The sequence below is a fragment of the Phragmites australis genome, chromosome 21 (genome assembly GCF_958298935.1).
Source record: "Phragmites australis chromosome 21, lpPhrAust1.1, whole genome shotgun sequence".
Classification (NCBI taxonomy): domain Eukaryota; kingdom Viridiplantae; phylum Streptophyta; class Magnoliopsida; order Poales; family Poaceae; genus Phragmites; species Phragmites australis.
In genome coordinates, this window is record NC_084941.1 from 4,472,956 (window position 1) to 4,492,971 (window position 20,016).

The window sequence follows — 20,016 nt, forward strand, 5'->3', positions numbered from 1 at the left end:
GCTCTCATCCCCGAATTTAACCCACTTGATAGTTCCTCTTTGTTTCCAATAAATTCTTTGTTGTTTAAGGAGCACCACAAGATGTTGCTAGAGTATTTCTCTAAAATTCCATTCCTCAATACTCGTGTTCCTCCATAGTGTCCAATAAAAGAATGATCACCTTCATGTTGGCAATGGTGGTTGTCGGATTTGACAAAGTTTTCTGCCAGGCTTTGAGGACTCTTCTTAAATTTTTAAATTTGGCCATTAATCTCTTGGCTTTGTCATTTTGTTGAACTGAAACTGCTTAACCATGTTGAATAACTTGTATAAAATTTTCATGCTCTATCCAATAATTCTTAAATCTAAAGATCTTTCCTTTAGAAATATCAGTATTGATTGTTATCAAGCAGGGTCCGAAGTATCTCTTGACAAATGGCAAGCTATTATGCCTGGATAGTGCGTTGTCCATGAGTTTGAAATGAAAAACCAGTCGAGGCCTCTTAAGGAGTGGGCTTTGTTGCTTCTTTGTCCACGTGAAGAAGCGACCTTTGATTGGTCATGTTGCTTACATCCTTATGATCTTGTTTAATCCCTATATACCGACCATGTTGACTAGTGTCCAGCAGCCGGTATCTACCCCTCAAACTCCGGTCACAAGAAAATAGCGTCCCTGCGTTCCAAATCAACACGAAAAATTCTGCAAAAATTGGAAGAGGCAGGGAGTACACGAGCTCATCAACCAGCAACGTTTCGAAAAACAAATGAATTCGGAAGAGTGCGAAGCAAAATGGATAGTTGTCCGTAGGTCGTTCCGACCACACAGTAAATCCTTTCCCGACGCTCCAAATCACGCAGTGATTCGGAAGAGGATGCAGGCTGTCACAGCGGCACGCTTGAATGCCAACTGAAGAGCACCGTTCCAAGGTTTATTCAACGGGAAAATGGCATCATGTAGCTTTGATCAGAGAGAGCTCAATGCACCCCGAACATAAAAAAAATCCAATACCCCCAAAAGTAACAGAAAGAGCGCGATAGTGATCAATCATCATGGGTGTAAAAAAGAAAAAGAAATAAGGATATAAAAACTTGATAGTGCATAGATGCATCATCTTTCCAGTTCACATCTACAGCTTAACATGGTAGCACCGACCACATCAACATCCAGTGTCTTTTCTCCATTCTAGCACTTCGAATGAAAAGTTTCTAAAAAAATCAACTACGATTCTCAAGAATAATGATCAGATTGGTAGACATCACAAGCATTCCATACACATTTTACACCATTCATCTACTAATTGTGACAAAACCTGAATAAAAAACTTCCAGCCAGAGCCAGGACCACAAAATAAACTGGTGAATATATAAGACCATTCAGTACTGATCAAGTGTTTCAAGTTATTCCTTCTGCAGACGTCACAATTCTAGTAATGTGGCAGTGCAGATAAGTTTCAAACGTGCATCTATGAATACATCGGCATAAATGTCATCGTAGAGCACTTTGATGCTGACCAGATGCTAGAAACGCCAGCAAGACACAAAGCATCTACTCTGAAAGGGTCGACTTCAGCTCTCCACTCTTCTCCATCTCGAGAATGATATCACAGCCCCCTATCAGCTCTGACTTGTAGTACAGTTGAGGGAAAGTAGGCCAGTTGGAGTATGTCTTCAAACCTTGTCTAACTTCCTCATCAGATAAAATGTCAAAGGACCCAAAGCTGATCCCTTCCTTCTTCAGTGCATTCACGACTTTCGAACTGAAGCCGCAACGAGGAGCGTCTGGGGTGCCCTTCATGAAAAGCATCACCGGGGCTGAGGAAATTAGGACCTTCAATCGGTCCTCCAGAGTTTCTTTTGGGATAACCCCTTTCTCAGACAAAGCCTTCTTCAGCTCACCACTCTTATGCATCTCCATCACTATGTCTGAACCGCCAACCAATTCACCTTTTATGTACAGTTGAGGGTAACTAGGCCAGTTTGAGAAAACCTTTAGACCCTGTCTAACCTCATCATCTGAAAGAACGTCAAAACTAGAGAAAGGAATGTTCTCTTGCTTAAGAATGTGGACCAACTTCCCACTGAAGCCACACTTAGGCTCCTCAGGCGAACCTTTGATAAAGACCATCACTGGGTTGGAATTAATAAGGCTTAGCAGGCGAGCTTTCTGAGCATCAGTAAGCCCGATTGGTTCAGAAACTGCACCACCCTTTTCAGTTGCAGACTCAGTTTTCACTGCCTCTTCGTGTTTGCTTCCCTGTGGTTGGAGGGGAATATTGTGCTCCTCGAAAACATCCTTCAATTCACCACTGTCATGCATAGCAACAACAATATCACATCCACCAAGCAGCTCACCTTTGCAGTAAAGCTGAGGGAAAGTTGGCCAGTTGGAGAACTTCTTCATTCCTTCACGTACATCATTGTCTGTAAGAATGTCAAAGCTTCCAAACTCAACTCCTTCCTGCTTCAAAATGTCAACCACTTTACGGCTGAAACCGCACCTTGGTTGTTCAGGGGTTCCCTTCATAAATAAAAACACAGGATGGGAATTGACAAGCCGCTCCAATTGCTTATTCAATGCATCTTCCATGCTGCCAGAGTGAGTGCTTTCAGCAGCAGAAGATCCATTTTGCTGCGCCGTCTTTTGGACCTTTTCAAGTACAGCAGGCCCAGCCGCAACTCCAAGGCTAGCAGGTACAGCAGACTCAGCAACACTGGCAAGCCCAGCTATTTTTGCAACCTTATTGGCTAGGCTGGCTGGATTTGCACCCTCCAGAGTATCAACAGTTTTGCCTTCCTGCAAGCAGAAAATGTCTGCATGAGAACAGCCACCTTTTACAAAATTCATACAAATCTTTCAAAGCAGTCAGTAACAAAGATTTAGCATTGCATTGAAGGAATTCCTGAAGTAACCTCCAGGAACATAAAACAATCACTAATAGAAAAACAACATATTTGACAATGTTTCATGCAGATTTAACCTCTATCTTGCAATTATGCAGAATTAGTACACTAGACAACCATATGAACGAGGCAGTTACCACATAATAAATCACGTATTGTAACTTGTTTGTGGAGAACATGTATAAGGATATCACAATTGTTGGACATATATAAATTGGCACTATGAAGGACTTTCACAGGCCTACCAAAGTCCCAAGAGATGACATGAGTACATGACACACTAAACTAGGGAAAAAAGAAACTATAAATGCATCTTTTGCAAGGTGCAAGCAGCACAGGTTAAAATCAAGGAAAACACTTCATTCAGCACCACAAGAACTTGAATTGAGAGCCTATATGCTACATCATCACAAAACACACCGAAACCCTAACCAAAAGGTATTGTACATTCACATGGAGCCTTTAGCAGAGTATAGAAAGTTCTGATGAACAAATTCTACAACATCTTAGTGCAGGCAGACTCAAGTGAATGTGGTGAAGCGCCTACAGAAAGTTATTATTCCGTATACAGGAAAGCACATTTCTGTTATGGACACGGATGGGTAAGGGTCCGAGGATATTTCTGTTATTCCGTATACAGGAAAGATTTCTGTTTTGGACATGGATGGGTAAGGCTCCAAGGCCTGGCTGAGAAGGGGGGGGGGGGGGGGGGAGACTAGAGAATCTCTCTATTATTGCCTGATTCCAAAGGATAACACACTATCCCTTTATAGGGTGGCTTGACTTTGCTTCTAACATCTAGAATAAGAAAAGTTATCCATAATACGTGGAATCTATTCGAAAAGAAAGAAAACAACAAGATAACTAAATATTCTATTCTAACTTCAAACTAATCTCACTTTGAGATACTGATGCACCATTGAATCCCACGTGAACATTGCTTGGATCCACCACATGAACAAGTGGATAGTTCTGCACTTCTGCTACAGTTCTGCTCTAGTATCCACCACATAACAATTTCTTTTTTGCAAATAAAATGGGAGACTTTATTCTCCAGATATACCGAACCAATGCAACTGGTTTCAAAATAAGTAATGAGAAGATTGATCATGTGAATCCAAACAGCATCAGAAAACCCCTCGCCATATTAAAAGAGCACACGTCACTTATTAAACATTATACTCATAATGCCATCATTGAAAACTAGAATTCATGCAGTTATTCAACTTCAGTGAAGAAGACAAGTACCATGATCTTATCAGAAGTCATTGTGCAAAAAAAAAAAAGTATATTAAAATGTAAAAAAGTTCAATGATAAGAAGCAAGAATGAATTATATTACTCGGTAATTATAAATACCTTGCAGAAAACAAAATATGGCACCGCTGTCACTCCATATGCCTCTGATATTTCAGGTTGTTCTTCAGCTTCAACCTGACAGAAGTCAACAGTGTAGTAAGAAACAAATAAGCAAAGAATGTAAGGACATCCTAATCTTTTTGACAGTCAATGAACCATATTTACTAGATACGCAGGGAGACAGAAGTAATGCCCAAAGCATAATGGCCATAAATGAGGAATATTGGATCGGATCGGTCATCGGTATTTATTAAAAACTCAATCTGATTATTTACCAATGATAAGATCAATGAAGAAACAGATTGATAATGGATTCAACAATGTTTTGTGTTTATCTCTCGTAACTTAGTTCATAGCTCAATGGAAACAGCAAAAGGTCACAGGCTTAACTGGGCTGTATTTTAGTTCATAGCTTAGTGGAAACAGCGGAAGGACACAGGCGCAATAGGGATGTATTCAGCCAGCAAATCAACTGTGCACACACCATAAGATAGCTTAGTACTCAACAGGGTGTACTTGCCTCTATCTCAACATGATACTAAATAAACACCACAGCAAAATTAGTAATCAAACATCAAGAAAGCGACTTAAACATAACTTTGGTACTAGTTAGCACCAAATAGATAGAACACATAATTTTATATTTTAACATGACATATCAAAACTACAATGAAGTGTCAACTAGCACCACTAATCACAAACAACATTTGGCGCATAAAGGTAACTCGCCACCCAGAAAGAAAAGATCCTCCCATCGATACAATTTAATAAAAATTGGCACATCAGTGGAGAACGCCTAGCACAGAATGCCGGGCTGCAAGCATCAGGCACTCTGAATACTGGCTCATAGTCCCACTCTCACCTACAATGGCTTAACTATGCAACCCCACAATTTGAGTACTCCATAGAGTTGAAAAGTGAGGGTAGTACAATTTTCAACAGCAACCAATGAGGAGGTTACAATATACAAGTTCAAAACTATCATGTGAGCATATAACTGATAGACAGAAGTAAGTTCAATTTTTATATATTCTCACGAACTATTTCAGCGACAGAATTGAGTTCACTGCTCTAGAATATTAAAGTCTTGCTTTGTGCCATTGAATCAAATCAGTAATATGTCCAGAGTCACTAACAAATTTGCCCAAGCAACAGGGTGGAAACATTCACAGTACAACAACTCAGCCCAGAACGGGCATCAAGAACACCTTGTAGTGGGAACGAGGTAGGGATGCGTGATGGTTACGCTCGGGTGGCCCGGCCGGGGGGACCACCGCCAGCCACCATGCTTCCATCGGCTGCTTCAAGAAGGGAGGCCGTGGCACGTCGATTCAATCTACCTTGTGAGGCTTTCAGGTTCGTGCCGTTCACGCGGTTGTGGTCGCGCGTGCCAGGGGCTCGTGAAGCTACGTGGGCGAATGCACGAATATTCCTCGGAATCTTAGGATATGCACCGAAGAAGTGGGAGGGGCCGCCATTGGAGCTTGCTCGGTCTTTGCGGGAGGAGCCAGAGGCGTCGCGAAGGGTAGTTTTGAACTTGCACAGAGCAGTTGCGATTCCTGCCCCTTTAACTGCAGAGAACCCTAGAGTTCCGCCGGTTGCGCCTCTCTCTTTCAATCCTGCTCTTGGGAAACTACTTCAACACTTTTGGAAATCTCCATCTTCTTCCGATTCCTCGGTTTGGTGTGGATCTATCACCGGAGATACGAGGTCGTTCTCCCAAGTGGTAGCTTCACCTCCACCTCAATACAAACTTGATGCGCCGGTGCTCATGGCAGGGAGGCAAGGTTGGGGATCGAGGCGAGATGGCTTCGGATCTAGTAGATACGGGTGTGGGGATGGTCGTACTATGGCGCGGAGTGTATTTGGGCGTTGTGAGGGGGGCCATGCTTGGCAACCAATTGGATTTGGTCCTCGATCTACTTAGGATTTGATTCAAGGGGCTCAAAACCCTACCCCTTCTTTGATCCCTAAGCATCAATCTCCCGATCCTTGGGCGGTTGCTGCTGGCAATATTAGTAGAGGTCGTCTGGATCATCATCCAGAGATGAGACTTGAGCGAACTCAAGAGATGAATTGATGGTGGAAAGGGAAAACATGTGATACCTGCTGCTTCTAACCTTAATCCTCCTCGAAACTTGGTTAGTGAGTGGTTCTCCTAACACTTCTTTTGATCATGTTTGGAAAGCCAAGATTCCTTTGAAGATTAAAGTTTATCTGTGGTTTTTAAAGAACAATGCGCTGCTTACTAAGGATAATATGCTGAAAAGAAATTGGGTTGGAGATAGGACTTGCTATTTTTGCACTCAACAAGAATCTTGCACACAATTGTTCTTCTTGTGTCCAGTGGCTACAGATCTCGATGGAGCGGGGCGGGGACGAGTTTTGCCCCGCCCCGATCCGAGACCGGGTGAAATTTTTTCTTGCCCCGCCCCACCCCACCCCATAGAGCTCCGATTTTGACCCGACCCGCCCCACCCCGCTCCGATTAAAATTGTTAAAAGCTCTAGATCAAGTTTAATTAGGAAATAATAGCTACCACAACATACAAATCAATAAAAAATTGCATCTAAGATTCACGAGACCTAACATAATATGACAATAGTTATATACATGCATTAGTTTACTAAAAGTTTCATTACAAAAGGAAAATAAACTTCTTAATAAACTTGCTAAACGTGCATATAACATATACTCTGGAGCGGGACGGGGCGGGGCAGAACTTAACCCGCCCCCGCCCGGTGCCTCGCCCCGTCTTGCCCCACCCTGACCGGTGCCCCGCACTGTCTTGCCCCAATCGGGCTAAAGCTGCTTGGGTTTTATTGCCATGTTCATTGGAGCTGACTTCATTCCTAATTCGGTTTCTCAGTTTGTCAAATCCCTAAAATTTTTCCCCCTTTTCTCCCTCCTCTCTCTCTCTCTTTCTCTCTTCTCTATCTCCCCGTGACTCACCGTCCCATCGCCGCGCGCAGCGCCGCTCGCCGTCCCATCGCCACCGGCAGTCCTCGCGCCCCGCGCCGTGCCTCGCGCCCCGCGCCGCTCCGAGCCCCGTGCTGCCTCGCTCCGCGCGCCGCCCCGAGCCCCGCCGGCCGCTATAAAAGCGGTGAACAGTGCCCTTTCCCCCTCCTTGACGCCCGCCGCCGCCGTTCCCCGTCGCCGGCCTCCGCTGCCCGTCCCTGAGCCGCCGGCCGCCCGTCAGCCAGCCCCGGCCGGCAAGGCCTGCCGCCGCCCTCCGGTCGGCGCCCCGTCGCCGGCTTCCGCCGTCGCGCCGCCGCCGCACCAGCTCCGCCATCGCCCCTCTCTCTCCCTCCCGATCCTCTCTGTGCCCGAGCCGGTCTTCCTCTCTCTGCTCTGCTCTCTCTCTCTCTTATATCCTTTCCCCCCGGTGCAACTGACAGGCGGGCCCTTTGCCAAGCCGAGCCGCCCGCTGTCAGCCGAGCCGAGCCGGCTGCTGAGCCCACTGACACCGAGCCGAGCCGCGAGCCGAAAACCGAGCCCGAGCCCAAGCCGAAAAACTGAGCCGAGCCGAACCCGAGCCGAGCCGAACCCGAGCCGAGCCGTGAGCCGAGCCGAACCCGAGCCGAGCCGTGAGCCGAGCCGTGAGCCGAGTCCAGTCCGAGCCGACTCAGCAGAATATTCCTGGAATATTCTCCCCTTTTCTTTTTCTGAATTTTTCTCCCGGCAAACCTTCTGAAGCCCGTTTCTCCTCCGTCCTAACTCCGTTTTCGTCGATTCTTCCACCGATATTCATCTAAATTCGAGATCTATCCAATCATGTCAATTTCATAATTTTTGTAAATTGTTTGGTCATTATTTTAATTGTTTGATTGATTGTGCCTTTGTCGTTGTTGCGACTATTAGAGGAAGGAGCATTCGAGGACGACCCCGAGGACCCGGAGTTTGAAGGAGCAGGCGAGGACTTCAACGAAGGCAAGTCCTACAACCGTTGACCATGTTGATCCTATGTTTTTGAACACAACCCGTAGAGCCATCGTTTCAAATAATAGGAGTATGCATGTTTAGATTAATAGTTATGATTCTTAAAGAAATGCTAGAATAGTTATAACCCAGCTTGTTTATCCCATGCCTTGTCATTGTTACCATTATTTCGTTGAAACCCTAGAAGATTCCCAACATCAACTATAATGATTGTTTGGAAGATTGCTTGTTTACTAGTATGCTTAGGATTGCTTTGCTCAAAAGAAAGAACTAGATTATTTACATGTGATAATCATGCTTTACAAAATGAATGGTGTGTGCTTGGTGCTTGGTGCGTGTAAAACTTGTGTTCTTGGGAAAACTTTAGAGTAGTGTTGACGAGGGTGAGTAAGGTGCCCCACAAAGGTGGGAGCCACCTTGGAGCAAGGTTCGCCTTTGTGGTGTTCTTGCTGGGAGACTCTTACCTCGGTCATATAAGGACCGGTTCGCTGTGACATCTCACTTAGTATCCACTCGTACAACCACATGGCCTGTATGGGCAGGACATGACCTAACCCCTCTGACTTAGTGCGGTACCCACCCGGAGGCCGGTAGTGGCAATGGAGACCAGGAGAAGACTTGGGTAGTGTGTAGCCCAAGGTCCGGCTGGTGATATTGTTGAGGCTAAGTCAAGCCTTGGGATTGCTAAGTGATCTTTCCCGTATTTCTTCTAAAGCCCCTGGTATCTTAGTGCCCCATGGGTGGATATTGTGGTTTCGTTGTGAGGTCGTTACGTCTCGTTATGACGGCTTCACCAGTTGCTAAGGTGGGAGCCCGTGCATATCTTGTGGGTAAAGTGTACAACCTCTGCAGAGTGTTAAACCTATCCGGATAGCCGTATCCTCGGTCAAGGACATGCTATGGTTTGGTCACAATGATTAGTTTTTTGGCGTGAGTAACTCCTTAGCGTGTGAGTGGGCTGTGTGCCCGTGTTTTCTAAAAAAAATGGTTTTGACTTTGTGCCCTAAGCCTCCTGGACTGTGTGTCCGCTGGCAAAGTCTTGTGGGAACTAGCGGGACGGGTGTACCTCCCCCAGGGCCGTCAACCCCCATAAACTCAACTTATGTATTTCTCTTGTAAATGTTTGTATTAAAAGTTAGTCTTTGCAAAATGAACCCTGCATCAATAAAACTAGCTTTCCGCAAAACCTAAAAGACTCTACAGCCTTATCCTTGAACTACCCTTAAGCATCTAATTTCTCCCCTTGAGGTAGGACTTGTTAAGTACCTTATGTACTCATACTTGCTAATTGTGGATCCAGATAATCCAGAGGCCGACTTCGCCGAAGAAGGAGATGAAGATTAGAGAAGCCGGTTTCGTCTGCACTCAAGCTGCCTGTAGGGCTTGGGTCGCTTTTGTGTGTTTCCGCTGTGTTCTGAGAGTTTGTAAGATTATGCCTTCGGGCTTCTATTGTAATGAACTCTGTAATGTGCTTTATTATCGTATTTATCCGATGTATGACTATGATGTCTACTTCTGTTGGAGTTCGTGCGTACCAGCTACTGATCCAGGGACTGGTATGAGCTACACGAGGTGACCCCAAAGGAGGGGTCCGACAATTCTTTAGTTGGATTACCGATTTCCTGCCTTAGAAAAAGGAGTTTCAAGTTGGGCCATTTGGAAAGCAAGGAATTGTGCTTGTTTTGATAAGAAGTTAATTCATGATCCTAGATTCCTAGTGAAATCATCTTCCATGTTTGTTCTTTTTTGAATTTTTGGGCAGATCTGTTGAAGGGTTTGAGCAAAGATGAGCTGATGGAGGGGCCTCAAGGCCTGCTTCACATGGTGATGAATGCTCTTGCCAATCATCTGCAGTCCTAATCTAGAGCTCTCCCAAGCAATCAAGTGACCATTTCAGAGGATCAGTCCGAAGATGATGATCATAATCCTGCTGAAGATACCGAAGAAGCCCAGTGAAATTGTCCAAATTTTTTTTCCAGTGGCTGTTGTCTGCTGGTGCTTATCTTGCAGTCTCTAGTGACTTGGTTATATCTTTAGTTTTGTATAGTCTATGTCTTTGAACAGGTTTTATCCCTGTTGAACCGTTTGCTTTCCGTCCCTGTTCTTTCTGGTCGGCTGTAAAATACTTAAACGGTTGTTCCGTTACTTGCTAATGGAGATGGGGTTTCCCGTATTCAAAAAAGAAAAAACAACCCAGCCCAACAAGCACACACGAAAAAACCTATCTTCTCCGCGTTACCACACCAAAACCCCAAGCGCTAACAACGGTCAACGGATCCAATCCCTACGCCGCCCCCGACGAACCCATACATCGGCGACCGAACCGAACCAACCCAAATTTATACCGCGATCGGATCGGGGACGGAGGGCGGGGCGCTAAGGCACAGCGGCAGCACGTACCCGGAGGAAGGCCGCGTGGGGGAAGTCGACGGCGAGGTGGGCGAAGACCTCATCCATCTGCTTGGACGCCTCGCACCAGCCCGCCCAGAAGTGCACCGCCGCCGCCCGCGCGCCGGCCACCGCCGCCTCCAGCTCTGCCCTCGACCCCACCTCCCTCACCGCCCCGCCGCTCGCCATCGCCTGCTCCCCTCCTTCGCGCGGCAGCAGAACGAGAAGAGAAGAGACGTGGTGGAGGCGGTGGTAGAGGAGGAGGAGGCGAGGACTCCGGGTGTGGGACTGTGGGGGGTTGCGGCCTGGGGTTTTCCTCTGCTTTGCGCCGCCGGATCGATCGGGTGGGTCGAACAGCGAGCCGAAAGCCCGGAAGGGTCGTCTCCTTTTGTGCGGCTTCCCGTGCGGTGTGACGGACGGACGGACGGCGACGGAACATGGCAGAAGCGGGCGCGTGGGAATTGGGAAAGCGACGGCCGGGCGGGCCGCGGGTTCGGCGCTTGCTGGGCCAAAGATTACGTCACGGCGGTCGGGGGGGTGGGGGGGGGGGGCGATCGCGCCGCGCCGAGATTTTTGTTGTTTCGGCCCGTTCGGCCCGCTCGGCACGGGCTGTGTACAATAAATTTTGTTCTTTTTTATTTTTATTGTGCAGATCATATTTTTGGCTGGATTTTTTAAACTAGATTGTAGTATCTTCTACACCACTAATTTTTTAGAATTATTTTGATATTACTTTAATTTTGAGAGCAATAGAATATAATGTTTTTTAACATGTCGTGGCGTGTTTATTTTTTAAAACATATCGCTTGTTAGATGGATAATATGGGCCAACAATATCTATTTTATTATTTTTTTCAAACGGATGTACATTTTTTATTTTTTTTATTTTTGAAATATAAAAATAAAAAACTCTTTTTTTTTGGGTGGGTAGGGGGGGGGGGACCCGTGGGTCACACCGCCGGCCTGGCAAAGTGACTTGTGCGCTTGGCGGCGGTGGGGCCCCGCTGCCGGTGGGCGAGCCTATAAATTGGAGGGGTCTCCGCATCTGTCGATCGCCCATCGCGAGGGCAGCAGAAACCCTAGTCGCCACGGCCGCCTCGTTCAAGAAACCCATCTCTCACCCTTCTAGATCTATGTGTGACCACATCTTGGATTTCTCAGTACGCCTGAAGGTTGGTATGGTGATTTGTGTTTGCGTGTGTGCGCGCTATCTTTTTTTGCTTGGTTATTTTGTGTCGTTGCTGGATCGCACGGATCAATGATGTTGTTCGACGAACACTGCGTTATCTTTCTCGAAATGTGAGGCCGTCGTTTCGATGGCTTCCTGAAGACACAACTGTCTTGCTGAGATCCAAGTTGGCAACTTTTATTTCTTTTATTTTTCCTAATTTCTTTTCTCTCACGTCTGCCCTTTTTTCTTGTAGAGTTTCGTTGAAATGCCTTCTTGAAGTCGTAACGGGGCCATAATGATTTTATCTCTGAAACTTCCCTGCCATAGCAAACATTCAGATTACTTTGTTTCGATGTTTGTGACCACCATCCTCTTGATCTTAGTAGTCTAATCAGTTTAGTACAATCTGTTTGTCTGACATTTGATCGTATTTCGTTGAATAAATACGATTTATCTAATCTGTTTCAGAATTGTTGCATACACAGATAGTCAGATGTGATTTCGAGACCAGATAGTTCGCTGTTTGGACAACCATAATCCCTCCTGACGTTATGCTCCTATGAAACAAATCATCCTACAGCATTGCACGCTGTTCCATCTTTCTTGAAATGCCCTCTAAAAATAGTATCATTGCTGACTCTAGCCTCGTTTAGCGTACAACATAATAAACAGTTCAGACTATAGAAACAAAACGTGTAGCGCACATGACGTCTGGGAACAGCTAGAAAGAAATGTAGCATCAGAAAGTCCCAAGCGAAAACAGCATCTGTAAAGCCAGATATAATTCAGAAACAACGGCATCTGACACACTGAACCAAGTCGAATACGGTTCCTGCCAGTTAACTGAATGTCATAGTATCTGGCGGACACAGGTTAACAAAGTCACGAAACAGTTCCAGTACAAACATCTGGCAAACACCAACTACGTAAACCGAAGTAAACTTCAGTGTCAGCGTCTAGCCAGCTTATTTACAGGTGCTCTAGCAAATTTATACAGCGTCTCCGGCAGGCTCCTGGTACATCCGAGCTTACCCAAGTATATCCCTACCCATCAGCGGCGTAGAAAGGAAGCGACTTCAGTGGCATCACCTTCTCCTGCAACAAATGTATGTGATGTGAGTAAGTGAATTTCAATCCATGTCTCATCAAAAATGAATTGGAACAGTGTGTGCTTCTAAAGCTACCTCAGAGTTCTCCACATGTTCAGCGGGGAAATGAAGCCCAGTGGAACAGTTCTCAAGCACTTCTGGACTCTTCAGCCATGCTTTCTGAGCTTCAATGGCTTTCAGCTTAAAGCGAAACATCTGCAAGTGCCAACAAACCACCCAATTTTCAGGTTGCACCATATGTGATTTACACAAACAAAATCTAAAGCGAGCTCCCTGAAAGAAAAAAGTAGGTAGATAACTAGAAAGGAGTGACAAAGTGCTGCAAACCTCAGATAAAGAAACAGTTGGCTTTTCAAGTTCATCTCCCTCAACATGGATTCCTGTTCCCTGACATTCTGGGCAAAGGATGGTTGTTATTTTGCTCTTCTTAGGTGCATTTTTCGCCTTTCTTCCTCGATTGCTCTTACCCTTGCTTGCTATTTGGTCAGTCAGCATCTCATATTGGCACAAAATAGTCCAGTGTAAAAGGCAGGAAGTGTGAAATAAATGATAAGCCTGCAAAGATCAAATGTAGTCTAGTCATTGCAGCAGAAGATTTGGAATTTGCAAGAGGAATTTTTCTAATTTCTATATTTGGGGTGAAAAAAGAATTCTTCCAACATAATTGTTCTTTATTCGATTCTGAGAGTATCCAATTGATCAGAACTGAACTTTCAACAGTGGAGAAAGCTTGCATCTCTAATTGTGATTGTAGAAGATACAACTTTCTAATTAGTTTCTCATTCACTTTTTCTCTGTACAAAATGGTAAATGTGTCCATGCTGCTATCTTCAAGAAACACTAGGAAACAGAAACAGCAAAGAATGTTTGAAATTACTCACCCCACTCAAATTTCTACTGCTGCAAGCTAGGTTTCCTGTATTGCAGTTCAGCAAGGTAGCAACATCCTTCCCAGGAAGCATTGGTCGCCCACAAATATCACAAACTTTCTCAGCTGCAATGCGCTTCTGCTTCCTCAACTCTCTCCTCATTGACTTGCTGGATAAGAGGTCAACTTGAAGATTGTTTGAGGTACCTGTTGGGGAACTAGCCACAATAGCTTGGCTATTGCCATGTGGAGAGCTGCTCTGACCATTAGACTCTTCTGAAGATGCTTCTTGATCAGAAAATGACTTCTTCCTTCGCTTTCCACGATGCCCAGCATCATCAATTACAAAGAAAGATCCAGCAGAGATAGGAAGGTCCTGATCATCGCAAGACCACTTCCTACCCAAATCAGATGTATAAGAGAAGTTGACTATGGCAAAGCCAGATTGCTCATAAGTGTTCCACCCCACAGAGCCTTCTTGTCCTACCCAAGCACACCAGATCTTGCTAATCTTCTTGCAACTCTGGCTAACTTCACAGATCCTATATGCGATATTTCCATACCCCAAAAGATGCACAGGCAAGTTCAAAACAGTATCCTTTAGCAATACACCAGGAATAACAAGAGGACCATCAGTTCCACTGCTTCTTGACAGCACATTATCTTCAGAGACAGCAGCAATTCTACCATTAGCACGGCCTTTGGCACTAGCGCCTGCACCTTTCACACCATTACGGGAGCTTGAACCATCTCTCAACCTCGAAGTCACCTCGGCATCATTCCTTGCCAACTCAGGCTGCGGAACAAGCGACAGCTCTCTAGCATTCTGCGAGCTCGAGTCCAACAAGAGCGGATCCTTCTCGCGCGAGTTGTTGAAGAAGAGCACGCCGTCGTTGAACGGCCACGGCATCGGCCCAAACAGCGTGACCTTGGCCTCAGCGTACCGCCGTGAGTGCAGGTTCCCCTTGAGATGGTCGAACAGCACGTTGTCGCTGAAGCACTCGGTGAGGCAGATGGTGCAGAAGAAGATGACGCGCTTCCCGACACGACGGAGCTCCACGTAGGTGTGCCCGCTCTGCCGCACCTCCCTGAGCGTGGCCTTGGCGGAAATCTCGCGGATGTCCACAGGGCCATTCCTTTGCACCACTAGTTCCTTCCCCACCATGGTGGAATCCTCAGGCCACCACCAACCTCAATTTCCACCTCTCTGCTCACAAATCCCTCAAACTGCCCTCCAAAACTACCTTTTCTACTCTTTTCTTGTAGAAATTCACTGAAATTACAAGCAAATCTCACCCCTCTTGAGATCTTTGCTTCCCTCCAAACCCTAAAATTACAAACTTAACAACAGGATAACGGAGGCCAGAGCGGACCTCGACCTCCCGACCCGTTTTTCCAGCTCTGTATTCGTGGATAGGACGATAAATCACACGAAATCGGACGAATTTGAGCGCCCATCCCAGAAACAGAGATTTGAATCTCTATTGCTCGAAGCAAAGGAAGAAAAAGGGCAGACCAGGGCAGACCTAACTCTTGGCACAACCCATCCAAGCAAGCAAGCTATTGCTCCCTTACCAACCAAAGGAGAAACCAATGGAAGCCCAGATCGATCTGCAGGTCCGGTTGGTGGTCACCAGCGAAGGGGAAGAGAGCGCAAAACTCTCGGTGCCTCGCTTGGCGTGAGGGGTGTGTCCCGCGGCGCGGTCCGGCGAAGAGGGTAAAGTTGGATGGCGGGAGGCGGGAGGAGGTCGCCGGCGAGGTGGTGGTTGCCGGCGAGCGGGCGGGCGGGCGTGCTGAATTTGGGATGAGGAGGAGGCAGGACAGGAAGCGGAGGACGACACGTCGAGAAAACGACGAAAGCGAAAGGAAATGGTTGCCGGAGACCCTTGAACTCTGGTTTTTTTAATGGCTCGTGACGTATCAGGATGAGGCGTCAATTAAATGGTTTTTTTAATGGTCGTGATAGATTCAAGGGACCGAGCAATTTTTAAGAAATCACTTAAATGCATAATTGCATTTACAGGAGATCCTAGATGAGCATTGACTTTCTTTAAAACGTCTCTAAATACATTATCGATTTTTTTTAACATGTCTAACTACGTTCTCACTTAAATGAATAATGAGGAAATGGGGCAAATAAACACACATAAAATTTCTCGCACAAAAAGTGATAGTCAGAAAAGAGTTTTTACCCCAACGCTTCATTTCTTCGGTGCATCCACTGGGCCTTTTCCGTGTTCGCTCATTTATTTTCGTGTGTCAGAGGTTAAACATTTCTCAGTATAAAAAATAAATAACTCTACAATGATGAATTCTTCGGTGCCTCTCAAAAAAATTGTTCCTTGCCCGCGGATATGCTTCAGGCTATATTCTGATACCTATTTCTGAATTGACACTTGACCTGTGCAATCCACACCGACGTGACACCCAACCAGAGGGAAGGAAATACTCATTTATTTGATTTATTTGGCTTTTCACGGTTTTTTTAGATAAAACTTTTCCCATCACTTTTTATTACTAGTAAAAGTATAATATTACAAAAGTACTTTAAAGGATTAAACTGATAATACTACCAGAAAAAAAATATAGTTTTAAGCATATCGATGTTTCAATATACCATGCCACCGTACCCGAGAGCAATGAGCATATCCAGAGCACAATCCACTCTCGAGGCACAAAGATGCAAGAGCATATCCTAACCCAGCAAGTTACATTCTTTCTGAGACAACAGGATAAAATCTTTCAAAACCAATAGAAAAATGAAGCTTTCAACATCCAGCACATGAATCGTGAACTGTCGGTGCCTTCGCTGAACAGAGCTGAACAATCATCATTGAACAGAAAATTGAAATCAGTACTGCTACCTCAAACTTCTTGCAACGCGCAGGAAAGCGCTGATCACATGACCACATTTCATTTGGCATATGATCTCCAGCCTGGAGGATACCAAGCCGGAAATATCTCGTTATCAAGCCGGAAATATCTCGTTATCATGGCACAGCAAGCAAGCTAGACATAAGTGTACATAACCCGTGAAAAATTACAGTTTATTTCAAGCTGAGCTATGCTCTTGAGAAGCAAAATGGGGCATCAGGAAGGCATGCGACGCTGTGTCGAATGAGAGTAACAGAGAAACAGAGCGCCTGAAAAGAAAGAAAAAAAGAATACTCCCATGTGAACGTTTAGGCAGTTTCCACAGCTGGCTCAGCATCCCCATTGCCCTCTTCAGGGTCACCATCCTTCTGCTCTACAAAGTTGTATTCGTATTCCTCATCCGAAAGGCGCTCCTCCGCGCTTCTGCCAAAGATGAATGGTCTTCTACCCATAGTTGTGAAAGGCATTAGCCCAAATGCACGGGCAGTTTTAATCTCTCTCGCAACCTTACGCTGAGCTTTGGCACTGATACGAGTCTGAGAAGCAGATCGGTACGTTAAAAACCATGGCAAACAGATATATCAATACAGAGTTACAAGTGCAACCGTGAGGCACTCTCTAAATGTAATATAGTTAAACAAGAAGGCAAATGAAACACAAAACTGGCAATGGATAAAGAGATATCGTGGTCTGCATGTTTTTTCAATTACATATGGTGTGTCATTTTATTTTAGAACCAAGGCATTGAAAAGATCCACATCCAACAAGATTCTCAGCACAACAGCAGCAGTAGCAAAGGCTTGTATTTCATAACAAAGCAAAGCCACGATAGGGTAATGCATAAATGGACAACTGCAATAAAACTTTGCACTGCTCTCAATTTGCATGATTAGCAACTATATCTAACAGAACAGGATCTGATTTTCCAAAGTAGGAATATCTAACAAATTTCCTCATCACATAACAGAGTAGGAACATTTACCTGGCTTCTCTTGATGATAATACCGGCTTCTGTAAGAAAGTTGGAGAGGAATCTAACATTCTGCAAGTAACAGTTCTGACTATTAAAAAAAATGCGACTGGAAGATACTTGTGGGCTGTAGCCTCGATATGGAAATTAATCAAGCAGATCAAAGATAGAACCTTTGAAACAAAAAAAATACATATCTTCCATCCAAAGAGGCACCTAATGTAATTATTTATTGGCAAACCTCTGTACAATAGGATATGGTTTTTGTGTGCATGTAGATCTGATCTTCGAAATATATGTACGTAATGTATTGAAACTTGAAGGGTGAAATTGCTCAGTACCATCAGAAAGATGCATGAGTTGGAAAATACCATCGGTGTGTCACTAACAATTGGGCCTAGGGCCCACATGTCATCCACACATGAGAGCCCACCTTTCATCCACACATGTGATGGTATTTTCCAACTCATGCATCTTTGAGATGGTACCTAGCAAAAAGCTAACTTGAAATACATGTTTAGTGTTCCAATCTTTGCTTTTGATACTTACTGCAGCCCAACGTTTGAAACAAAAACCATTCCAAGATGTATTTAAGTTTTTTGTGTGCATTAGTAACTTAACATGAGTAGGATAACAACATACATGTTAGCAAAATATAACAAAGTATCTAATATTTGCTAAATCATAATATAATAAAATGCCCAATGAGAAAAAAGATGTCAGAATAACAGACCTTTAGGGCTAACTGTGATTGTTATTTAATCATGCTATGTTCATATAATAAGATGATATTCGAGAAAATCCTACTTCAACACACAATAAAGTGTAGGGTGGTAAAGTACATTGCACGACTTCATCAAATTACAAAAAAGTACAGTTTTGAGATCAGCATAGATTCCTTGTGTTCCTGTGTTAGTCCAACAAAAGTGGCAGAATGCTACAAAATCCACAATTCAATATAAAGTAAAAACTGTAGTGAATTTACTTAGGTTGCCAAGCAACTGTACTCACCCTAAAATCGGCTTTCCTCAAAACTTCCTTTGTGGATGTTTCAAACTGGGGTCTAGGAGGGTTCTTTGCGACTGCAGGTCTTTTAAGGTCAAGGTCCTACACTCATTAGAGTTGAATAAATCTAGCATTAGAATAGCAATGCCACAAGAGCAGGTTATTGAATAAAGTATAAATGAAGAAAAAAAAATCTGTAAATTACACAGACTATAAAGAGTAATTCCACCATCATCTGGATGTTCTTAATTGTTTTGGAAATAGCGGATCCGAAAAGCAGTTTCTTTTTTGTTTGACAAATATCTGCCTAGTAAAACATTTTTACTGTACATGTTCAAGGACAACACAAGCGCTTCTGGCCCATGCACTTTCTCACCGAATTACTGAATGCTTACACAGGATAAAGCAAACCTCAAGACTGCAAAATATTTTAGATGTCTTGAATAATTTCGACAAATGCATTGATGAACCAAGCTCCCTCTTACCCGGACATTATACATCGAACCTCGCCTATACTGCACATCTGGCCTGAATTCAAACTCCTCATCCTCCCAGTCGTCCTCATCATCATCATCCATTTGGAATCTGCGGGCCGTATTACCCAGCATCTCACTCATGCCATCGTTCAAAGAATCAAAACCACCCATGGACCCAGAGCTGCTCCTGTCGCCGAACCCACCAAAGCCACCCATCCCAGAGCCCATGCCGTATCTCCTACCGGTGTTCCCAACCCTATCAAGCTTCGCGTACAGTGACCCCTCGTCCATGCCCTTGTTCCCAAACAGCCGCTCTTCGAATTCGTCCATGGTCTCGCCATCCCCTGCGCAACAACAATCGAACCAAACAAGCATGTAAAACAACATACTTATGGAGAACATTCTAACATCAATTCTTCAAACATCACACCTGAAACCACTGGAAAATGATGGGTTTCGGCACACGAAAGCTAGACAACTCATTTGCGTCAGACCTAGATCTCTACGGCCATTCGATTCGGTTTTTGTTACAACAACCGAATGGGGAAGGGCGAGCAAGCATGAGAAGTACGCGCATCATGCGGCAAGCGGGGATAGACACTGCATGGTAGAGCTAGGATTTAGGGAGAAGCGGGGATCAGAGGAGGTGAAGGTGGGGGTTTGCTCACCAGACTGGAAGGAGCGACGGAAGGAGCCCCCGGCGGCGACGGCGGCGGCTGGTGGCGGGTGGGAGGGTAGGGCACGGCGGAGCGAGACGCCACGCAGCGGGAGAGATCGCCTGAGCGCCGAGCTCGCCATCGCGCTCGGTGGTGGCCCGTCGGCGCCGCCGCAAACCCGGCCACCAGTGGGAGGAATGGGTAATTTAGGGGTTAGGGGTTTCGTTCCTTTTTGCGTTTCGGGCCTCGTGGATGACTCCTTTTGTGCTTATGGATCACCCGTCCATGCCTGGCCATTTCAGTGGTTGTTCATTGGTAGGGA

At 45.1% G+C, this 20,016-nt stretch overlaps 2 protein-coding genes and 1 long non-coding RNA gene across 3 annotated transcripts; 1 reads left to right on the forward strand and 2 right to left on the reverse strand.

Moving 5' to 3' along the window:
- Nucleotides 1–1,204: 1,204 nt before the first annotated feature.
- On the reverse strand, nt 1,205–15,637 carry LOC133903050 (uncharacterized). Its single transcript, XM_062344394.1, has 6 exons — nt 13,727–15,637; nt 13,173–13,400; nt 12,900–13,040; nt 10,578–10,709; nt 4,239–4,313; nt 1,205–2,773 (listed from the first exon to the last, which is right to left on the reverse strand). Exons 1-6 carry the CDS (start codon nt 14,876–14,878, stop codon nt 1,526–1,528), a joined length of 2,976 nt encoding a protein of 991 aa, XP_062200378.1. The 5' UTR covers nt 14,879–15,637; the 3' UTR covers nt 1,205–1,525.
- LOC133903051 (uncharacterized) lies at nt 11,605–12,073 on the forward strand. The gene is made up of 2 exons (XR_009907191.1): nt 11,605–11,737; nt 11,990–12,073. It is a non-coding gene; the product is annotated as an uncharacterized LOC133903051 (long non-coding RNA).
- Nucleotides 15,638–16,624: 987 nt separating the features above from the next.
- On the reverse strand, nt 16,625–19,943 carry LOC133903503 (uncharacterized). The gene is made up of 5 exons (XM_062344912.1): nt 19,707–19,943; nt 19,048–19,382; nt 18,569–18,664; nt 17,570–17,629; nt 16,625–17,123 (listed from the first exon to the last, which is right to left on the reverse strand). The coding sequence occupies exons 1-5, from the start codon at nt 19,834–19,836 to the stop codon at nt 16,896–16,898; spliced, it is 849 nt and encodes a 282-aa protein (XP_062200896.1). The 5' UTR covers nt 19,837–19,943; the 3' UTR covers nt 16,625–16,895.
- Nucleotides 19,944–20,016: the final 73 nt, after the last annotated feature.

What these genes read in the sequence shown, in the direction of transcription:
- LOC133903503 (XM_062344912.1), bottom strand. Translation starts at nt 19,836, where the DNA reads ATGGCGAGCTCGGCGCTCAGGCGATCTCTCCCGCTGCGTGGCGTCTCG. An exon ending in GTTCGATGTATAATGTCCGG is followed by an intron (nt 18,665 to 19,047) that starts GTAAGAGGGAGC and finishes TAATGAGTGTAG; the next exon opens with GACCTTGACCTTAAAAGACC. An exon ending in TGAGGAAAGCCGATTTTAGG is followed by an intron (nt 17,630 to 18,568) that starts GTGAGTACAGTT and finishes TGTTACTTGCAG; the next exon opens with AATGTTAGATTCCTCTCCAA.
- LOC133903050 (XM_062344394.1), bottom strand. Translation starts at nt 14,878, where the DNA reads ATGGTGGGGAAGGAACTAGTGGTGCAAAGGAATGGCCCTGTGGACATC. An exon ending in TAGCTTTAGAAGCACACACT is followed by an intron (nt 10,710 to 12,899) that starts GTTCCAATTCAT and finishes TCGAGGGCAGAG; the next exon opens with CTGGAGGCGGCGGTGGCCGG. An exon ending in CATATTTTGTTTTCTGCAAG is followed by an intron (nt 2,774 to 4,238) that starts GTATTTATAATT and finishes TTCTGCTTGCAG; the next exon opens with GAAGGCAAAACTGTTGATAC.